The sequence below is a fragment of the Centroberyx affinis genome, unplaced genomic scaffold (genome assembly GCF_046629955.1).
Source record: "Centroberyx affinis isolate AG114_WGS23_722 - 3 ecotype Tasmania unplaced genomic scaffold, CSIRO-AGI_Caff_v1 ptg002107l_1, whole genome shotgun sequence".
NCBI classification, from domain to species: domain Eukaryota; kingdom Metazoa; phylum Chordata; class Actinopteri; order Beryciformes; family Berycidae; genus Centroberyx; species Centroberyx affinis.
In genome coordinates this window covers 36,687-60,582 of record NW_027280432.1, presented here as the reverse complement: position 1 = coordinate 60,582, position 23,896 = coordinate 36,687, and the positions used below count along the sequence as shown (strand labels likewise).

Sequence of the window (23,896 nt, the reverse complement as noted above, 5' to 3'; positions counted from 1 at the left end):
CCAGCCGCAGAACTGGGAGTAGTTGGTTTAGCTTCCTCTGCCAAACACACATGTTCATCACCAAGCCACTTACAGCCACCATCTATCGCTGCCCTCCATGCGCCCTGCAATCAGCGTGGCAGGCATGGAGAGGAAAAAACAACAATCACAGAGAGGTCCGCCATGAAGCCCTGGACCGGTCCTCTGCCTTCTCCTACTATAATTACCCCCATAAGCAGCCACACCCCAGAGCTGCTTTCATGTATGCCCACTCCAAGCTCAGTGGGCCTGGGGCGCCCATGGAGAAGCCACCAGAGAGGAGTCTGGGATGGGACTATCCATTTGAGCAAAAGTCGATTAAAAGCAACCAACAGTGTTTCCAGTGTTTTTTGGCACATAATTGGTCCATATTCCTAACAGCTAACAAGACTTATCAAATGATTCAGTATAAATCAGAGAATGTTTTCAGTCTCACTGTCATGCATTGTTTAACTTAAGAATTTGCATTAGTTCTTAGACATAAGGGCAGAATAACGTTAAATGTGACCCATCTCCCTTTAGAGTGAATTGAACCACATTAAAGCACAGGGAAATTCTGCCAAGACCAATTACGAGCCAATGTTGACCCAGCTCTCTGAACAGGCTTGACTTACAAAAAGAGAATACGAGGCAGTTCACTTCAAACATTTGGGCACAACGGACCCTCTGCTTCACTCTACTGGGCATGCAGAATGGTATGGATGCTTTGTGTAAACTGGTCAGCAGTTGAAGGCACGAGGGCCGCTCTGACCCAGTTCTCCACTGCTGTGCTGCTGAGTCAGAGTCAGCGGTGCATGATGGGAGAGCTGGTATGAAGGAAGAGTCACAGACAAAGACAAACACACACACACACATACACACAGGAGCACACATATGAGCGCACACAGAGGCGAGCAGAGGCAGTGTGTTCCGCTCCAGTGCGCTGCATCTGCTCACTGCTAAATATAGCCAGAAAAACCCAGGCCTACTGCTCCCATATTGCTGTGTGTTACTAGCTGAGCAGGCCAGAGGATGGAGGGGGAGAAACGAGCCGGGAAGGAGAAAGAAAGGATGGTATGAATATATAGAGTGAAAGAAAGAGCGGAAGAGTGAGAGAGAGGGTGGAGGGCCGGGCAGCTCTTGATCGACTGTCCGAAATAAACACAGATACCACTTATAAATTCTGCCTGTGCTCAAATATAACACAGACTAAACATGGACAGCTACTCTTGTCAAATACTAGAATACCAAACTCAACATAGTCCAGATGGTTGGATCCCTATTCATACCCCACGGGTCCATTAATAAAGTAAAAGAAAAACACATCTTCATTTACGCTGTGATTCATCAGGGGTGCCTACATAATAAACGTTAGGTTACCCATTACTACAATGTGCCATGGTTCATATATTGTAGAAAATGGACACAAAGCAGCTATGTTAATCTGTCCTTTGTTTCCTTTTTTTTTCCCTCCCTTGGGCTACATGTGTAAAATCGCTAAAACTAGGAGTTGGCTGAATCCTCCTTGTCGCTAATATAAAGCATCAGTCGGTATGTGAGCATGCCATCAGTTCTAACTGGCTGCCTCTGTTAAATGTCATTGCCTGCCTGGCTGTCGCACACAAAAAGCCCCTCTGTCATTAAAGTCCCCTCTTTCACAGGAGCCGATGACCCTGGGCGATGAGACGGAGAAGAGATAGACATCCCAACCCTCCCTCCACCGCAGCAGCAGACTGGAACACATCACACCACAGGGACGAGCGTGTCATCACCAGCCAGCAGATATGATGAAACTCAACATCACAATAAAACACGGGACAAGAAATGACCAGATCGGGCTTGAATTATAGTTTATATGCATTTTGGATGAAGCGCAGACAAGAAAAGAACAGCCTTTCGATTGGGTGCAACAACCAATAATTTGTACCTTGAGGGTTGTAATTGAAGGAGCCTCTCGTATATCTTGTGCAGTGGATGTGGCAACACCAGCTACGTTTTAGCAAACAAACCAACGTGATTCGCTTGAAGGACAGACTAGGAGATGAGACACGTACTGACCTATATCCGGATCCTCTACAGTGTTAAATCCAACATTAATTAACATATATGGAACACCCACATTTACAAGAATAGCCCTTCTAACTGAGGGGCTATCCATCAGATATACAGAGCTGTGTGTATGGAGATAGCTGACAGACAACAGGCCCCACAGGGAGATTCATTAAATTAATCTGTCACATGAATTTCCTCAGTCAGTTACCCAATGGATGCCGCCACCAGAACTTTCTGCTGAGGGGGAGCACTATTTCAGAAATGCCAGCAAGGCATATTCGTCAGTGGATTCAGCTACCGTGCTAAAACGTGTTCTTAACCAGCAACTGAAGCAACACTGTTAAGAACTGCAGGTTTAATCTCTGGTTCAAGATAACTCTTTTCAAACGGATGGCAACAATACAACATGATAGACAACGGCTCACACATCTCTATCAGTCAATCCCTATCAAAAGTATCTGAAAGCAAGCACATAGCATAATTGTTGATAGCATAATAGCCATGACTAGATCCAGTCATACTGCAGATTGACAGCTAGTGGTCCCGGGTGATGAGATTACAGTCGGCTCTGCACTGAGAGGCCTTGGATCTCAGCAGCTGGCCTTGTTGTTATAATGCTGCCAACCTACATAGCTGCGTAATTCTGGAGATCAATCCTGCCTCTTCAAAACTAATCATCATCAATCTATAGCAGTATACCACAGGCACAAATTCCTTCTCCTTTTTAAACCAAGGCAGAGAGAGAGAGAGAGAGAGAATTAGAGAGTGACAAATTAAATTATGACATCAAAACATCTCCCATCACCTAACCCTTTCTGTTTCTACGCATCAAGTATCAATTAATAAGAAAATAGTTTTTGATCAGACAAATTTATAAACGTAAAGAGTACTGTGAAATTCCACCAAACAATCAAACGGTAAAGCAGCATGCCAATACGACACAGTGTTTCTGGCTCTCGGTGATGAAACATGATTGATCGGTTCAGTAGATCTACCAAGTATCCCCCATGGGTAACGATACTGTATAACAGATGGTCGGGAGAACAGATAAGTCTAAGCCTTTCTGGGAATGCGGTGTGTAAACAGAAACATTCAAAACGGATAGACTTCAACCTAAAAACATAATGATGGATCTATAACCAACCAACGGGGCAAAGATGAAGATACAGCAAACTATGAACTGCTGTTAAACTCGAAATTAGAAAGACACTTCATCTTTGACTATGACTGATAGATGATGGCATCTGACGCTTTAGCCACAAAACGTTCATTGCGCCATTAAAAAGACATTTATAGAGACACAAACCATGTCAAGTGTCTCTGATCGCCCCGCAGTGACGAGACGAGGCTCTGCTGTAATTAGGTTAAGCACTGGAGCTCTTCATTAAACCGATGACACGGCCCATCTCGGCCTCAAATGGACCGCTCCGGATGAGAACTGAACGCGTCTCTCTGCCTGATATCACACTCCGGTCACGCACTGCGCATCCTACGTCTACTATCACCCGTCACACCGTGAAATATCTGATCTGCTGACCTTCAGACTGTAAGAGAAGGTAAGAGATCGCAGGTTCAGCTTCACAGCACTGGGCGACGGGGTGGGAGATGAACAGAACGCGACAGATAGACGAGGGTAAGAGGTTTGAGACGGAGGGATGAAGGGAGATAAGCAACAGGTGATGGAGAGAAGATGGGAGAGGGAGAGAGAGAGAGAGAGAGAGAGAGAGAGAGAGAGAGAGAGAGAGAGAGAGAGAGAGAGAGAGGAGTTTCAAAGTAATGGAGAGATGAGGAGAGCGAGAGTTCAGCGGTCCACTCAGTTTTGCTGTTGAACCAAGTCAAGAGGAGTTAATGGAGATGTAGAGCGGTGATTCTAAAAGTGAGGTGCAGAACGAAGAATAGTTTGATTTCACTGTTATTTCATTCTCTTCGAGTTAGGAGAGAATGAGATAGGAATGTCTATTTTGATCAGAGGTTCGACTCTACGCTCCCCACCTAAAAGGTTAACAGCTCTCCAGTTCTGCACCTGATGTGAAATAACAAATCTTCTCAGATGGGGGGGCCTTCAGACTAAATCTTATAAAATGGCCTAAGCTGTATCGATGAAACATTAAAAAGCGGGGGGGAACTTTTGATGTAGACGATCAGGAGAGTTTAAAAATAAACACAATGAAATACTGGTCTAGATGAGAAATCAGAATATTATACAGTCACAGTTAATACTTTGAGCTCACTACACTTTGTCTACACAGTGATTCTGCCCTACCGCATTTGGGCACAGCTCGTTTATAGCCCCTCTCTGCAGTGTTTAATTGTGGCTGCTGAGTGCCTTAATGGGGCAGTGATTCATTGTGTTTGATGTGACATAATATCTCAAGTCCTTGTCCTCTGAGCTCTCTCTTAATGAGCTCCTGTTGTTTCCCATAATGGACATCCGTACGTCGGGTTAGAGCACATCAGACAAACCTATTAGGGAGATTTATGAAAGAAATCCAATGGCCCAGCATAAAACACTTGATATAACCTATTTTCTATACCAAATAATTTTAAATGAATGTGCACAGATTGCCACTGGTTCATCATTAGGTGCTGAATAGATTTGAGTGTTCTCCCTAATCTTAAAATGGCCCATTTTCACATGCATGACATATTGCTATGCAGCTCAACGCTGTTGCCATAAACGGCCTAAAACCTGAGTAGTAATTTTTTATACATACTTTCTTCCTTTCCCCTTCCTTTTGTTATTAATGATGAGAAATCCAACAGAGCTGGATGGCAACAGGATTGGAGAATTTCTACTGTTTACCCTGTCACATTCAAATCAGTGATGAGTTCAAGGACTGAGAGAGACGAAAGGATGTGTAACTACACACAGCAAAGACCTTGAATGTTTAGACCGCTTTCTCCTGTCTCTCAATGACGATATGAGACACTGAACAAAAGCAAATCAACTCTGAGCCAGAAAGGTAAGATCCTCAACAACTAAGACAGAGAAGTGAGAAGTGGGGCTGCACAATTATATACAAAAATATACAATCACAATATGTACTACTTCTATTTCTAAATCGCGTAAGACTGCAATTATTTTGAGTGGTGGCTGCTCAAAATGGATTCCTAAACATGGTATTCTGGTGCTGAGCCCAATTTCTGGCCTAATAATTAAATAGCACATAGTAAAAAAAAACTTTCAATGTATTCAAACAGAGCAAATCTTAAGCAACAACATTTTTTATTAAAAATGTTTCTTGTTTGCTAAAAAATATCAAATCTAAAAAAAAACTGTGTCTGTATATCACAATTGCAATATTCAGCAAAAATAATCGCAATATAATTATCTATAGTGTCCAGTCCTAATGAGAAGGCACTCACACACTTATGGTTCCAGGCATGTGTGACATTATATGAACATGAAGATGATTGACACTTAATCATCGTCCACTCAGTAAGATATATGAAGTAGATCATTACACTATTCAGATCTGCCTAAGGAGAGTTTAAAAATAGACAGGAGGGAAGAAGCTCATCTGAAGTGTTAACTGTGGCGAGCAGGTGTCCGGCCCTGATAGGCTCACTGAGGAGCTTTTCAGTCAACATGTTACAGCAGCAGCTCACATTTACCTGGAGGAAGTTTCTTTTGATGAAATCTAATAACCTCCTCTCTGAAAATGTCTCAAATTATCCCATTTCTGTTCCAGTCGGAGGGGGATAGTTACGGGTTGTTATCTTATTAAGCTCAGGGTTCATTTCTTTAGTATTTGTAAAATGAGTTGGAGCTTTGGTCATTGAGATAACAGCTGCAGTCAGAACAGTGTGGCCGTGTGCTTCCACTGTGCTCATCATGAAAATGATTCCAACTTTCAGTACTGGAGTGCTTCTCTACTAACACTAAACTTTTCCCTGGGGAGAGGAAGCTCTCTGATTGGAGGAGAGACATCTTGACAGTTTGGTAGCAAGGTTATTATAGAAAACTGAAACTAAAACGAAGATGAACACTAGGTGATAAAAAACATTGTAAAGTGAAATAGAAAAAAAATGTCACTGTGAAAAAACTAAAACTGAACTAAAACTTGTCTACTTGTGAAACAAACTCAAATAAAATAAAAATATATTTTACATGTTTTAGTTAGACTTGACTTTTTTAGTTAGACTTGTACTGAGTAAAAAAACAGTAAAAAACAGAGAATTAATTTTGGGCAGAGAATGTGGCTATTTTCACTGAATGCTAATTGAAAAATTAAAGTTAATACATTTTAAAAAAGGGTTAGACTTAATGATTTATTTACCTTTAAAAAAAACACTCCTACCAAAAATACTAAAACTAGAACTGAAACAAAATAAAAACTTAACTAAAACTACTAAACTCACACTGAAAACTTGAAAAAATAAAATTACACTGAAATTGAAAACCATATCAAAATAAAAAACTATAATACGTTTGGTAATATCTGATGATGGCTCAACTCCATCTAACTACTTTGACATAATACAGTATACCAACTGCTTCAACAGAAACGTGCAGTAAACAGCTCTAGCCACAAAACTATGAAGAGTGCGGCCCTAGATATTGACACACATACACGCTCAAAGTCCCACAATCAAGCAAACACACACACACACACACAAACACACACTCACTTATATACACACACAATACCATGAGCAGCAGCCTTAAAATCACAGCTTGACAAACTCTTTGCAGTAAGTGCTGAGACAATGTGTGGTCAGGGTGTGTGACCTGTGGCCCAGAGAGGTCAGCGCCAACAGAAGGAACTTCACAGAAACAGATGTGGACCAAAAACATGATTACACACTCCAGCTGACTCGCTGAAAGACAACTAATGTGACTGTTTTATTAGATGTTCCGCACAGAGAGCAGAAGTAAAACAATCAAAGGGAGAGCTAGGAATAAGTTTCACCTCAAAGATATATTGCCTTGTGTTCATCTCACAGACCCAAAAAACAATGCAAGCACGCAATATGGGTAGAGTCCAAGAGGCAATATTGTGGCAATATTCCAGATGGCTCAGTGTTCATGTATGCATGAGTGCGTGTGTGCTTGTGCATGCGTGTGTGTGTGTGTGTGACAGAGAGAGAGAGAGAGAGAGATTTTGAGTTTGTTAAAATGCAAATAAAACCCTCAAAGTGAACAATCAGTCTCATCTTGTTCTTACATGTACATAAAGTACAAACACAGTAAGTAACACACACACACACAACTATTTACAAATCATCACCTTAGTAATTCAGTAAACAGTAGTTCTCCCCCACTCATATATACACACTGCATCCTTGTAGCATCATTTATCATTAAAAAAAAACCCTAGATCTTGCATCAAAATCTAATGATATCCTAACTTGTGCTTTATAAATATTCCACAATGTTGTATGTCACCTCTGCATCCACCTTCTTTTTCCTGCTCAGAAGCACTGCCATTTTAGCCTGTCCCAACAAAAAAAGAAAACAACTGTCCATTTCCACGTGAGGGAGAGAGAGAGAGAGGGAGAGAGAGAGCGAGAGAGAGAGAGAGCGAGAGAGATGGAGGGAAAAAGTGTTGTGGAGAGTGTAGTAGATCTGTCTGCTAGCAAATAACAGTTTTTCTTTTCCACCGACTATAATGAAGATCACTTGCTGTGTTTGTGTAACTGTGTCTGTATACAGTAGCTGTCTGTGTCTCAGGCACAGAGCCAGTAAATAAAGTGTGCATTAAACAGAGAGAGAGGGAGAGAGCGAGAAAGAGAGAGAGAGGGAGAGAGAGCGAGAGAGAGAGAGAGAGAGGTGCTGGCAGGGCCTCCCTCTGTCCTACCTGCCCTCTGCTTCTATACTCCATCAAGGTTAAACTCTCACCTCCCCTCCCTCGCCCCAGGCAGACTCCCTCGCTCTGACTCCGCCCAACTCATTAGCTCCGCCAAGCGGAAGCCTCCTCCTACCAGCCCCACCCTTCCTCCATGCATCAGTGTCACACCGTCGCCCGGCCTCACCCCATCTCACCCTGAATGCAGCCGCCACACTACGATCCTGCCTGTCCTCTGTCTAACCCTGCCTCACCTGCTCAGCACTTCTCATCTCTGTGTGCCCAGCTCTCCCTCCGCCCCGCCTCGCCCCGCAGCACCGCCAGATGCTGCCGACTCGTGAGGAACAGCTGCAGCCCAAGGTGACTCCTTCCCTCGGACGGACAGAAGCTCGCAAACTGTCCCGGACCGTGCCGCTACCTCTGCCATGGAGGCACATCCTGACAAATATACTGTATCTCGCTGTGTTTGTGCTGGAGTAAACCATATATATCTGTTATTTCAGCTTTGAGCGCCAGGAACAGATATTTACCTTTTATGTTCTTAAAATGGAGCCAGCTGATGGTTTTAAAAATGCCTCTGTCTCTGCGCTTCTTTTTTTAAAAACAGTTATCTGAAGACATTTCGGTCATTTGCAGTGACAGTTTACTGATCAAATGGACTTAGCTACCATATATAACCTCAAACCGAAGCTCTATATTGAGAACAGAGCCAGTCGCAAAAGAACAAACTACTGTTCTCCTTCTGAGAGCTGAATGAGATGAGAGACGATGTTTGCACAACAGTTTCAGGTCAGGTTTACGAAGGCGGGATAACGCAGGATAAGATGGAAGGAGAGAGTTACACAAGTTAAGTGTTCAAAGTAAGTTTAGCTGACATCAACAGCTCAAGAAAAATGTTTCCATCGTGATCTCACTTTGTCAAAAGAGTCTAAATTTACATTGGAAATACGATGATTCAGGGCCAAGGCTGAAAGAAAAACATCAACTGATTTGATTGGCGGAGGCATGTGTCAGATTATGGTGGATTTGTATCTGAAAGCAGGCCAGAGAACTGAAGGGAAATATTGGCCTTTAGGATGGCTCATCTGATATGTTTACCCATTGGTCATGGTCAGAAAGTTGGATGGTAGTTGTGTGTAGCAGGACAGCAGCGTCACTCAGCAACTACAAGTATAGGCCTGAAAATCTGGATGTATTTGTAAGAGGAACTGTGTGGGCTTTTAATTAGTGGCAGAGTAATTTGTAACAATCACAGTACAGCATATGCGACTTTAAACTTTACCAGAAACAAAATCATTGAATGAAATCACTGTTCATCAAGAAGGATCAACAGAAACACAGCGAAAGACAGCCAAAAAAGTCAAACCTCTGCCCGGTGTCCTTCATCCATTCACAATTATTGCATATGCAGATGCATACGCAGATTGCAGATTGTACATACACACATACACGCAAAGGTAGAATGCAGCTCTGTAGACAGGATATAGAAAAGGCCAAAGTAACGACTCCAACGATAGATGTAAGCCATCTCTTACTCAATACAAACTTAAATACAAATCAGCGGCATAAAGCATCTTGTAATGCGTACAACTTTGTTTCCTATTCAAATGGTCACATCAAACACACTCTGTATTTCAGCTAATAGGATATAGGATGAAATTCAGACAGTTTATCCTGTTCATCAAACAGTGATGGGTCAGCATACCATCCAAACCAGAGCCTTAGTAGCTTCCTGAGGCAAAAAGGGAAAAAATAAATAAATCACAAAACAACTTCCTGGTGTGTAGAGATAGCAAGAAGAGAAGCAGAGTATTGTCTCTGTCAGTTTACAGCTCCCAACTCCTGTAATCAGAGCTTGTTTTGATGTAAAATATGTTTTATGTCAGACTGACTTGGAAAAAATGTGTTTTGTCAGTTTCTCTAATCACAGAAGAGACACTGACAAAATATATTCTGTGAATACTGAACAAATGATTGTTTTATTTTGAGGAAAATGGATACTCTCGTGTTTTCAAGTTGCCATTTGAGATTAACTTAAACTGCAGCACATAGAGGCAAACCTGATCCAGTGAAACACAGCAATAATTTCCACAAAGTGTAAACAAAACCAAGGTTAACCTGTTTCCCTATCGGTGTGTGAGTGTTTTTCTGCTAACCGAGCAGTTTGGCCGTATGATGTGGAAAAATGAGTAATGTACACCCACTGCATATAGTGGGGAGAGAGAAAGAGGCCACAGAGATTTAGGACACAAAAACATTAAACAGAGTGAGAAAATGAACACTGGCAGAGAAACTGAGGGGAGATTGATCAGCCAGTTGTGTCAGTCAACAGCCAGAAGGACAAGAGTGATGTCTTATGGGTGTTATGCAAATGAGTTCCAGCTGCACACACACAGTTGTTTACATACAACACATCAATCATGTAGTGTGTAGCTCCTAAACACGTTGGATGTCATTTAATATATTTACTGTTCACTACGCATGCAATCCTGCAACCCTGACGAAGGCTACTGCACCCGAGATGCGTTGGTTTTAAATATTAAAGCTCTGTCAACTGTTCTCCTAGAGTAGCTACATTTTTTTTTGCATTTCTTTGGTTCGTTTTGATTCATGCACCTTGGAGGAGCTGCAGGGGTTGCAACAGATTGTACAGCATCAACTGAACCTACTTAATTCTGCCCAGAGTCTGCTCAGGTCTCTCTTAGTCCACACACTCGAGCAGAGAGTCTTCCCTTACATCAGAAATCATCTTCCTTGTTGTAGCCTACTTCTCCTAATGCTGTGACTAACTCAAACCACAGCGACCGGAACAGTCTTCAAGCTGTGTGACACTAATGAGAATATCAGAGGGAGGAGGCCAGTTCCTGTGTAGCTGCTTTGATTTAGATAAGGAGTCGTTCCACCTGCCACAACACACAGAAATATGATTGGGAATGAAGGAGATAATGTTGATGCTGGGACGACATGCATGTGCACTTGAACACACACACACACACACACACACACACGCACGTATATGCATATATACACAAAGCTCATAAAGGTGTTTGAACCTTGGCTGCAGACAGACTCTTCTCCACCTGTTTGAATTCGTCAGTCGTCTGCTGTGATTAACCTTTTCCAGAGACACCAGGCTGAGAAGTCTGGGAACCAGATCCTGGGAAATCCAAGGAGGCTCCTCTAAACTGACAGGCTCAAAGATCAAAGCCCACTCTGGTTACACTGACTATACCTAGTCCCAGCGTGCATGTGGGTTTAGGTGTAATATGGAGCGGAGTTACTTTCCTGTTGAGTGTGGTGCAAACTTTGAATTCAGCTTATCGTAGAATTGCCAGGTGCAGGGGATTTCAAAAGTGGATCATGGTCAGGTTTGTGAAGAGCATTGCACCAGCAGGATGATACGTCCCCATGATGATGTCACTGACAAAACCCTGAGCCAACATCATTTTTGCATTCACAAATGTATCACTTCTCTGCATCAATCAACAAAGGGCCATTTTCAGTGCTTTGCTCAACCTGAGCCAGCTTCATGACACACTAATTTGACAGAAGATGGCTCTGGGAATGATGTTACAGCTATATTGACAGAGGTTTCACCTGTGGAATGCATTTATGCAGTATCACACCCAACCCTACTCTCCAACTGACACCATACGATAGTGATTCAACCTATACCCAGTTCATGAAAGCTTCATGACATCATTTGCTGTTCTAAACACCTATGCGAGGTTCCCTCTTTCACGGGAAATCTCAATCATTTTTCGTTTACAGAACAGCAGTTTGTTACATAAGAAGGTACAGTAGAAGAACACTGTCTACAGTCTTTATTACCCAAAGCAATGACCGCTTTTCACCAAAGACGTCACCAAATCTGCCATGCCATCGACTAAAAATGTCATGACTAAAATCTGACTAAATTAAAACAATGGCCATTTTTGCCAAGACTGTGACTACATTTAAAAATGCTGTGAAAAGTAACACTGTACTGAAATTGAGCTTTCGCAGCATCATGAAGAGGTCAAGTCTGGAGTGCAGCTGAGAAAAGCCAGGGGAGTCTGTCATCAACGTTTTTATTCTGTTATGTTTTTTTTTTACATGTAAATCAAGATAACTGAGTCGCTACACTAGAGATCGCTAGCTAGTAGTTCAATGTAACAAGCCTGTCTATCCAGCTGAAATAGCTCTTCCACCTTGACTTGTGGCTAGGGTTGTAAAGTTCTGAGGTTAATTTGGGAAACACTAGTGGATAAAAGGCCAAAAAATATTTTATAATAGAATTTCAATAAACATGATGCTGTTTAAAAGCAGTTTTAAAGCAATGGAGGCAGTACTTAAAGGACCAGGTGACTGATGGAAAACTAGGACTGACAGTTGCTGTGCCTGCCCTTTCTTTGTTAATATCTGCTGGTAATTTTTGTATTTTCTTACATGCTTTGTAGTTTTGTAGCATTTGTTGTGTATGTACTTGAGCAAAAATGGCAGATGACAGCATCTAATTCATCTGTATCAACTTCAGTGAAATGCTTCCACACGACAGATGGCAGCCGTGGCCTCTGGAAAAGGATCAAAGAAAAGGTGTGAGCAAAACAATACATATGCAAGAATGCATTCAGTTGGATAAAAACAAAAAGTGTAGTAGCTCTGCTAAAACCTTATTTAACTCAGTTAGTTGCAAATCCAACATGCGCTGCTTGCAGGATCTTCAAACAGATGAGATGTTAAGTCAAGTCCAGTTTATTTGTGCAGCCCTTAATCATAGTTGCAGCCTCCAAGGGCTTCACAACGCCCACATCATGGAGCAACAAATGAAAATGTTGCTTTGTCTGGGATTTACTTTAGGGCTGCTGTGACTGCAGGCATTTGTAAGAAAGTTAATTAGTGAACTCAGGCAGAGGTGAGCTTGAGGTTGACACACCTGCCTCGGTGTGAAGTGAGAGAGGTTTGACAGCTGAAGAGAAGCACATTACACAAGGTGTTTTTTTGCATCTACTTGAAAATTCCACAATTGTCTTAGATTCCCAAAGTGGAAAATTAACAAAATCAACTTTACAACCATACTTGTGGCTACCGATGGTTCAGCAGCCCCAATTTCACCTTTTTACAAGTCATAATAGCTTCACTGTCCACTTGCAGCAGTATTTATTTATTTTGTGTTTATTTGAGCTGACATGACAGCAGAGTTCTGAGGGTTTTGCAGCAAAAACATGTTCAATACTTTGGAATTAATGTTTCTTGCCAGTTGATAGGTTTTAATATTTTCATTAATGTTGAAAATGTGAATTATAGTGTCTAGCATGGTGTCCATTTTAGGTCATCCTGCTCCTCCTCCTCCTCCTTACCCTCTCCACCCTCCTTCTCACTGTTATGTGTCCACATCTTCACTAGTTACCCTCTTACAACATTACATTACATCACCACTGTAACTCGTTAGATGTTAACCAGCAGTGTCCCGCCCAGAGAAAGCCTCCACCCAACAGCCTCATATCCTTATAACTGTAACTGTGCAGTTTACTCTGATACAGTGTAAATAAATTAGACCAATAGAAGTAAGCTAAGGTGGAGTTGCTCATAAGCTAGTCTTGGGTGTCCTGTATCAATTATTAAGCATTGGCTTTTGTGCTGCTTTGAAAATGATAATTGATCACCCATGTTGAGGTAAAAACTTGATACATTTTATTAGTACATAAGAAGCGTGCTCTCAGATTAAATAGCAGTGTGAACATTAGTGTCAGGATATCAGATGATAGTGCATAAAGCGTTTTATACACTGGTAAACCGGCCCGGGTCAGGTCAGCCTCTCAAGAGCTTATGAGTAACCTGAATCTCTACAGATTGACTGACCAGGAGGAGGGGAGGGATAGAGAGATCAGCGGGATGAGAAATCCTCTAAGGATCATCTGAAAACCTTTCACCTCAACTGAGAGGAAAACAGGACATGCACATAAAACAGACCAATGGTGATATAATAGGAATAACATTACAAGTGTAAAAACATTTTAGTTTTACCAATATTCAAATGAGTGCTGGCTATCCCGTTAGAGATATTGTCATTTCGAAGGTCCTGCTCCAGCCTGCAAAAGCAAGCTTGATGATAGAGGACCTCTGGGAAAATTAAAGCGTTTCTCACATCATGTTCTATTTGCATCTTAAAAAGGTGTAATTACTGCGCCTAAAAACCACAACAAAACTAAAGAAACAGACCAAAAGTAGAACTATGATTCATGTCTATAAAGCCAAGCCTGTAATGGGGCATAATCCTTTCCAGATGTGTGAATCTAGGAGTAGCACAGCTTAGATGTCAATTTATCTCCACTATACAGGACCCCTTGGACTGTGTGTGTGTGTGTGTGTGTGTGTTTGATTGACTTTGTGACATAGTAGAAGCATTTGTATGTGTGTATGTGCGAGTGTTTAAGTGAGTGCACATGCATGTTTGTGCAACAGAGAGACGGAGGGGGAGAGAGAGATAAAGACAGAGAGAGAGAGAGAAAGGTGACAGCGAGAATCCCATGGCATGTTTTTTTCGCTGTGTCCCAATATACTTTTCTTTCTAGATCACCTGATTCAAATCATCGGGCTATTCCTGTGGGCTGGGTGGAGACTGTAGACTGTCAGCGTTTCTCTTGAGTGTCTGGCTATTTAAAGCCAGCAGCGAGAAGAGCGGGGAAGAGAATCAAAACAGCACTGAACCTTTCACATCACAGAACCGTACTCAAAACAGTGACGGGATATGGACAGTATACTATTCCCACCTAAGTCCTGAGACTCTGCTCTGAATGCATTCAATCACTGACTCTCTATCAGCAAGTGCCACTCGCCTGTGTGAGGTGCAACAGAAAGCCTCGCTACAGTATCAGATGTGTCTTACAGGCACCAACCTTAGCTAGCCGTCACTGTGCTTTAAATCCTCTCACTTATGAGAAGAAGAACCAGGTTTCTTTTCCACAGTTCCAACAAATACAGTTAAACTGTCTTGGCAAATAATGTAATAAAATCAAATCACTAATAATAGCTCACCACAACAACTTAACTACTGTGAACATGCACTTAGCAAGGCCAACTACAGCCTTGACAAAGGATTAATCCCACTTGCAGTGAAACAGTGCAACAAACAATATGCAAAACTTAAACTAAACAATCTAATGTTGTGAAATAAAACGACTTACCAAATCAGGAAACCAGGGAACTTCAAACACTGCTTAGTATGATGTATACTATAAATTAATTTCCTAAAGATTCATGGCAGCCTAAAAAGGTGGTCTATTCCACAAATAAAAAGGTGGATAAACAGTTTAACCTCCACTACACGCCTGACTGGAAAACATTGTGTAAGAGCACTTCAACTCAGGACTGCATGACCACTGTTAAAAAACTATAAAACCCGACCAGATAACACCATGCCTAAGAAAGTCAGAATAGCAACGAGGCCTTCATGCTTCACCTACTTCAAATTCCTGCCTTTCAGATGCCTGAAACATAACTATGTGTTGTTATGTGTTTATATATCCCCCCCAAAATAAGCTGCCAGTCACAGCATCTCTCATTTTATCACATTTGAGAAAACATTGATAGAGTGAAAGCTGTATCTCTCCTTCTGAGACCGATTATGCATCTTCAATGCACCAAAGATACATTTTACTCAGCCAACAATTCAAAAGAATTAAATTCAGCCCTGTCTCAATGCAATACAATATGATGTAATTCAATATAATGCAGTTCCATTTTCCTGGCACTACAGTTTTGCCAGGAAGAAGTACATAAAAATGGCTTCATGATAACATCCTATTTGGAATCTCATTTGTTGATAGTACAAAACGAAAGCCCGTCCCCTAAAAATAATCCTTTCAAACATGCCATTGTTTATTAATAATACCATGCTGCTATGTTTACATGTGCAATAGCTTCAGTGATGGATTTTGACCGTGCAGAGCAGTTGGCGAGTGGAGGCAGAACAGTTTGATCGCTTTTTCGTTGCACTGCTGCTAGCTGCAGGTGGAGAGGGGCAGGAAGTTCCACAGTGAGTTAGTCCTGCTACCTGTATACTTCACTGCTGCTCAGCAAGTTTTGCATATTGCCACACTTGGATCAAATTTCCAAAACCCAAAGTGGGCCTACACTTGAAATTTATATACGTATTTGATGAGGCACGTATTTGCTGTCCGTGGGTCGTCATTCTTGACAAAACAATGGTCAGAGGAGCAGGGAAAAACACGGGCAGAGACAAGTATATGGACTCGGAGAGAGAGAAACACGCACAGACTAAATGACACACGAGGAGTAAATGGCATTATTAGGTCCTAAAATAAAAAAAAGATATGCATGTCATATATCGGGCTTTTCCAAGCCAAGAGAGAAGCCTGCATCGATTTAGCAACTTTTGCCCGATACAAGCTGTTTGAATCGATGCAGCTGTATCTTAGACATTCAGCACGGTGCACTGATTCAAATCGGTGAATCGTTACAACCCTAATTGTGAAAACTTCTCCCTCAACATGTTATGATACAATTACATTACATGTTGATAGTTTTATATGTTTTTCTACTCTGTTAATGAATATTAAAAAAAATACAGGTTTCAGAAAAAAATGTCTGAAAGTCTGTAAGATCTTAAATTTAATTGATTCACAGATTTTAAGACATAAGTTTTCTAGCTTTTGACCATAAAGTCAAACTTAAAAAGAAAAAAATCCTAATAATTCAATTATCAAATTGCAATATAATATCTGTAAATCATTAAGGATCTCAATATTACCTTAGCCCAAAAATCATGACAAGCTATTGCAAACTCTTTTTTCGCATTTTCACCCCAAGAGGCGAGATGCTTGGGGGACCAAAATCAAGATCCTGCAGCTGAAGGCTTTCTGTGTTCTCAGTCTGAATGCCATGCCAGTCTCAGAAGACCTGCATGCATTCAGCAGAGTACAGATTAGGCAGATCTTGTTTGGAACATCAAAGGAAAGCCTTTTTTTATTGGACAAAAAAAGCATCTTGATGAGACACAAAGAAAAAAAATGAGAGAAATAAGAGTGTAATTTATTTTGTCAATCGGTCACAGCTATTCATAAGAACACAGCAATACCAGAGAGAATCACATAGAGACGTGACTGTCTGCGCACAAGCTGGCTGGTGTCAAAACACCTACTCTTATTGTCCATAATTTAGTGATTCATTATGCAAATCAAACATTTCTATGGCATCTTATCATTCAGAGGTCATGATTGTTGTACTGAATGTCATAATAGGCGTATGGATTTACAATGTCACCTTTTCACACATTAATTGGGCACAACCGCAATTCATTATAGGCTAACCTGTCAATCAATATGGAAAACTGGGAATTACCATCTGAAGCATGGCCATATGGCATTATGTTACGTATGTGGGTGAAATACACAATGTGCTCCATGCATCACTTCCATACTGCATATGCATGCATCTTATTCATTGTTAGCGATGCAAATTTTACACCTGAATGGCACGTAAATATGAAATCCAACCACTTCTCACATACTGGATGCATAAACAAACAAAAGCAGACAGCTTGGAACAATACTGACGGCCATTATTTTCCAGTTTCTATTTCTCTACTTCTTGCCACATATGGGCAGTCATCCTGATACCAAAGATTAGAGAATTATAATTAAGTATGATTCACCAGTTTGAGAAAAACACATGGACCAGCATACATTGTCCTTTAATGAAGCAGTTTCAACACTGAGGCAGTGGAGCAAGTCATTTCTCATGAGGTCGCAGGCTAACATTTTGATTGTGCTGCACAAATATACCTGTTATGTTTGTGCTCAGCATCCAATAAACCTTTTGTTTTAAGAAGGAGGGGTACTCCAGAGAAAGTGAGTACTCAGACAGTACAGTTAAGACTGACAAAAAAAAAAAAAGAGGAGAGGGAAATGTGACCAAATAGCATGAGCTGGTTTCAAACTCCTTTAATCACAATGGATAATTTATTTTGCAGGCACACCAGTCCACGCATCCCCTCCAAAGAAAATTGTTACCTCTAAAAAAAAAAATGAATATACAAGCCTGAAACATATATTTAGTGCTTCTTGCTCAAAGCCAATTTTACTGTACTATCATTGTGGTTTCGTTTTTTAAGCGAAATCATAATTTAACTACAAACAAATGCCTAAATGCAGAGACACAGACATGAGGGTGAAGTAAATGTGTGGGATTAACATGAACAAATATAGCAGATGTAGAGCACGTAGTGTGAGATGACGCAGACAGCTCTGACCTTGACACCCTGCCTCTTTTGCTGCTTTTGGTTCGCTTCATACAGTAGATAAACAGGTAAACATGCATGTGAACCTGACAAGAGACACGCATACTCCGGCAGCCCTAAGAGTGGATTTACTCTTCTTTATCGCTCGGAGCATTCCTTTCAAGCCGAGGTCATTTCTACATTTCAAGCACTTCATTACAGGAGAATATCGATGAGAAATACCCACTCTGCATTCAGACCACATTTTGAAGCCACTTCAAACACAGCAAGCTCTCTCTCGCTCTCTCTCTCAGTGTGTGTGTGTGTGTGTCTGAGCATCCAGGGCCAGACTAGACATCCTGGCTCCCTGTGGGGTAACACCTGTTTTCTGCACCACTGAAACAACGCACCTCTCCATCCATCTTCCAGACAAACACATGTGCAAACATACTGACACGCACGCACTCACACACATGCACACACACACACACACTCACACTACACTTCCAGTCCACATACTGACATAGAAAGGTACTGAAAAGGTGGAGAGAAATCAGGGAAATTCACTTTTTTTAGATAGCTATGTAATACTTTGTTGGAAAAATAAATAAAAAACCTACAGTATTAGGCTTGAATGATAACATGACATCCAAACACAGCAAAAAATATAAGAGTAATATAGATGGCCAATTCTGATATATTTGATGTATTTATTTGGTAATGAGTCCAGCGCTTTTTGAGTTAGGTTGGAATTTGTGAATGGCCTTATTTATATAACCACAGCTGAAGCCTTACATCCACTTTTACCCCTTCAGCCTCCATTCCATTCCAACCTCATTCTCACAACACCTGAGGCAGAATCTCTGAATTACGCCGCCCTTTGTGTGAGCTTAAATAACACAAGCTGCTTGTGTCTGGTGGTGCTGCCCTACTCTCGCTGCTGTGCTGCCACAGCTAAGAGCAATGTTAGGCAGTCAGCCCATATTTCACTGAGGCCAAAAAGAAACCTAAAACACACATGCACACACAGGCACACACAGCTATTCTGACGATTCCTTTGAAGATGGGTTAGAGTGACCTTTTTTTTTTTAAAGACCTCCTACTTATTAGAGTTTCGCACACTTTCAAACTCTGGGTCTGTGACGTTCTATTGTTTGTGGATAAGAGCAGGCTTATATAGGCTGAACATTGGGGACATCTGAGAGGCCTGTTGGCTGCTGGAGAGAGACTGCACAGAAGGGGACGGAGGCTGAGGAAGGGTTGGGAAAAAAGCAGGCTGTACAGAGAGGAGGAGGAGAGCTAGCTGTGGGATTCATGTCACAAGCCTTTGACAAGCCTTTCAGGGATATACTTACACAGTCGGCTGCACTTAATCAAGACTGACAAAGTCTTCATAGTTAAGAAAATATAAGTGGGACTTAACTTGCATTCCTAGATGAGCACATCATAGAAAAGATCTATGCCTGAAAAGCTCTCACATCCCCTGGATGTGTGTAAGCCTTCTTAGCCAAGCGCTATAATCAGAGACATGCTTTCAGTGGTAGAAGTTAGTTCTGTCTTTACGTAACTGAATCAGCTTTCATATGTGCAATCAAAGATAGTGCCAGAAATGAAAGAAATATGAAGAAATGTGCATCTCGAATAGCATTTCCAGGTCTAAAGTGGGACAGTTTTGTGATACTGTATTGATTCCCCGAAGGAATCTTTTCCTCCCTCCACAGTGAGGTCAGAGGTCAGGCTCAGCTACAGAGCAGCAGGAGCTAGTAGGGGTTCAGTGTCTTGCTCAAGGACACTTCAGCAGGACAGTTGCTCCCTGTCACAAGGTTTTGAACCCAGGACTTTCAGTTAGACCCCTAATCACTATCCCACCCTGCTGCCGAGGGGTGAGTGGGGCGACGGGAGAAAGCAAGAGGGTGCGGGGGCTTGACAGGAGGGGTGCAGCAGCAGAGAGATGGACACTTTTTGGGTTACAGGGGCTTATGAGATGATTCAGTGGGGCGTACCAGTAGCCTCCTGGCCCCACTTCTCAGGAATGTCTGGCATCCATCCCGCCCAGCAGGCAGTCCCGATCCCCCTGGGCTGTGTTCAAGTTGGGGGGGCTGAGCTCTAGGTGTCCGAGGCCCAGTATTCCTTGAGAGCGGACAGACACCTGGCCAACCACCCACCCAGGATCCAGGTCACCCTAAGTCCCAGAATTTAGGTATGGCTGCTGGAGGGGGCTGGTGGTTTAAGAGTAGGGTAAACAACTGAACTGCCAAGAGGAATTTCAAGGTGTAAAACAGAGCAACACAAACACTGTTTTGTTCTAACCTGTATCTTGATTTTGTATTACTTGTGTACAAAGTATTTCAGATTAGGACTGATTTAATGTAAGATTGAACCAATAATCGTCAATCTACTAACCTGATATGGCTTGATGCACAACTTTGCTTTACTAAATATACAAGCATGCCACCATTATCAAGTGCTGTGTCATTGAAATCCTGGCAGGACAAGACACTGCTGATAAAAACCTTTCACCTGTGAGCCGGCTTCAACTGACATTAAGAGATAAGAGCTATTCTGCTGGGTCAAAGTCCTTATATCCCCTCTTCAGCATTGCATAGCTGAATAATAAATACTGTCTCCATGTACTTTAACCTGAACATTATGCCATTCTATAAATCTCTTTGTCATTCACCTGGGCCTCTGGAAACAAAGCATGATTTATATAAATAAATATAAAGTTTCTATAGCTTGTTGAAGAGGAAAGAAAGAGGATAAAGTTGCACAATGAGTATATTTGCCTTTCATTGTGTACTTTCTGTGAATATGTATTTTGGCGTGAATAATTTAACTATTGAGCTATTCACTTTTTGTACACCAGGCCTATGCAATTAGAACAAAAGGCCTATAGGCATTATAGTTGTATCAGTAGACATCAGATGTGTAAACATGTGAATTCTGTTTTCTGAGTACTGAGCATTTTATTCTCTATTCCACAGCCCTGATATGACCTGGCAGCATTAATATTTCTGCACAACAGTTTGATGTTTATGGAAACCACTGAACCTGTTACATTCTCACTGCTCGTTCACTCCTGCCCAATTTGAAGTGTTGTTTGCACAAAGCTTAACAAAAAGCCCGAGTTAACACAATAGCACAAACTCAAGTCAAGCACACACAAACACACACACACACACACACACCACAGTCACAGAGTCAACGCCACAGGAGTCACAGTGTAATATTCCACCTTCTCCACAGGAATGCTCAGGCTTCGTTCAGGGGGCTCGACGCTGCATTCCAGAGAGAGAGAGCAACACACCTGCGGGGCCTCAGTCTACCACAGCAATGACCTGCCTACCTGCTCACACTGATAGAGTTTCCCCCTGCTGAGCTGATCGGGCCCTGTAATAAGACCCACAGCCCTTTGGAGAGGAAGGGAGAGAGATCCGATCCGCCCCGACAGCGTGTCACCTGGTCTGGGACTGGACCGCCCTTCTCCCTGGGGGCCGGTTCTGCATGGGAGCCCAACAGGTTGAAGCACAATGGAGGTCTTGTGAGCTAGAGAGCTACTCAGGTAGTCAAAGAATACCCCCCCCCCCCCCCCCCCCTTTTTAATTAGAGTCAAGGGGAATCTGCTGACTCATGCAAGAGACGGATGGCAAAGGCATGAAGGGGGCTCAGGATTTTCTTCATGCTTACAGTCTGACAAATTGCTTTTATCTTTGCCTCGGATGATCCGCTGCCTTCACATCTAAACATGCATTGTGAAGCAGAGTTAAGAAGCAGTTAAGAAGTGTTTTCCCAAGAGTTCAAAACAGTTTCAAATTTGTTTAGAAATATTAAATATTTACCATGGTGCTATTATAGCAGTACAGGCCTAGTGTGATCATGTGTCAAATAAACGGCGGCCAAACGTCCGTTCTGCACTCAGAAGGCGAGCTTAGAGCTGAGCTCCTGTCCCAGTGTGAGACGGGTCAGGACTTTAGCCTGAGAGGCCAAGCATTCACTGTGGAGCCACTAATGGACATACAGTACATCACTAGGCAATAACGCTGCACTGAAACTAACCCTCTGTTATATAACACAGTTAATGATTTTCCCAGAGAGGCACTCTTAGCTCTATCAATGCGCACAATGTGTGTCCACAATGTGTACGTGTGTGTGTGTATGTGTGTGTTTGTGTGAACCAGCATGGAAAGCTGATGGCAGACAGAATGCTGTTTCTGGTAGTTGAAGTGAAATATACCTAGCTTATGCCTTTTGAAATGAGAGCTTAAACCTTGAGTTGTTCCAGTGTTAACTGCTCACACAGGACCACATAACATGCTGACTCAGCTGGGATGGATAATAACAAAAACACCAAGCCATGCAAAATATACTTGAGACACTGACAAAAAACAGAGGTTACAATCAGTGGCTGCATCTCTCTCCCTCCAGCTGTCTCTCAGACAGATGCACAGCAGACCGTGGGCAATGGGTCAAGCTCATCTAACAGGCAGTGAGCACTTCCAGAAATAACCCCAGCTGCCCATGAGTGGTGTGTCTCTCTCACAAGCATGATTGCATCCATCACTTTGTTGAGGGGTTCGCAAAAAACACACCTTTCACTTAGACAATAACATGCTCTCTTTCACCATGAAGCACCGTGAAACTGTCACTGCAAACTGAACCACCGTTTGTGATTCTACCTGCAGTGAGAGTTAAACAACGAAACTTATGAGGTGACTTTATCCTAAGAGTCTTTAGGAAGAGGACCAAGCATCAAAAGTTTGTGATTTTGCTCCATTCACATGTGGGAGCAGCACACTGTCTCTGGTCAGTGCATCTTGTGAATGAAGCGGCCTACAGCTGAGGCTGTGGAGCTGCAGTCGCTCTAAGTGGCTTAATCTCTGACCCTGCAGGTCTGGCCCAGTGTGGCTTTGGCAGCCTCAGACAAACGGGGGCAGGATGACTGTCAGGGCAGCTTCATGTCAAGCCATGATCCCATGCTGCTGGAAACGAGATGACCAGCGAGAGCCACATTCCTCTGCCCTACTTTACATGCATGTAGTTCACCATTTCACTGTGTGCTTAAGATGCTGTGCCACATGGCAATTATAAAATAACTTCCTCTGGGCTTTCACCTCTCTCTCTCTCTCTCTCTCTCTCTCTCTCTCTCTCTCTCTCTCTCTCTCTCTCTCTCTCTCTCTGTGTGTGTGTGTGTGTGTGTGCGTGTGTGTGTGGTGGTAACTTGACTTTTATCTGAGTTTCTTTCATCAGCACCTTGATCTGTATTTCATTCACTTACCTTGACGGACAGTTTTCAACCTAATGGGACCCTTGCAACTCTTAATCACAGTCAATATGTCATAGAGTGGCAATCCAGACACGGACAGCCCCTCAACTTCCAAGAGCAATTCCCTTTCGTGGAGTTTACCCCTCTGGTAAACCACAGCATCCTCTCTAACTTGTCCAATGTATGGAAACTCTCCCTTCTCAGCTCCGCCGCACAGCTCCGCATTCAGCTCCCCACGGGCGTCCCGGATAATTGCGCACTCGTTCACTTTGGTGATCCAGTGGTTCTTCTTCTGGATGACTTTTGACATGATGATTTACGCCCAAACCAAACCCGTTAGTTCCGCGGAATGGTACAAAAATCAGCCAATGCATAGCACACAGATAGTCCCAGAACACAGACAACTTCAGGTTGCTTGGACATCACTCCAAGTTGGAATATTTTCACCCTTCTTCTAAACCAAGGCATACTTTCCCGAAGCTGCAGATGTAAATATCCCATTGGATCAAAATCCCGATTGTTGTTGTTTCTGTTGTTGTTCCCACATCTTCTTTAATAACACGCACGCTATCAGAG

At 42.3% G+C, this 23,896-nt stretch overlaps 1 protein-coding gene across 1 annotated transcript in view; it reads right to left on the bottom strand.

The window, feature by feature from the left end:
• The window catches only part of LOC139654554 (membrane-associated guanylate kinase, WW and PDZ domain-containing protein 1-like), an 86,935-nt gene extending 63,305 nt beyond the window's left edge, over positions 1–23,630 (bottom strand). Inside the window, exon 1 of the mRNA XM_071531661.1 lies at positions 23,333–23,630. Coding sequence (XP_071387762.1) covers positions 23,333–23,630 — 298 coding nt within the window. The remainder of the gene's footprint in view (positions 1–23,332) is intronic.
• Between the last annotated feature and the right edge of the window lie 266 nt (positions 23,631–23,896).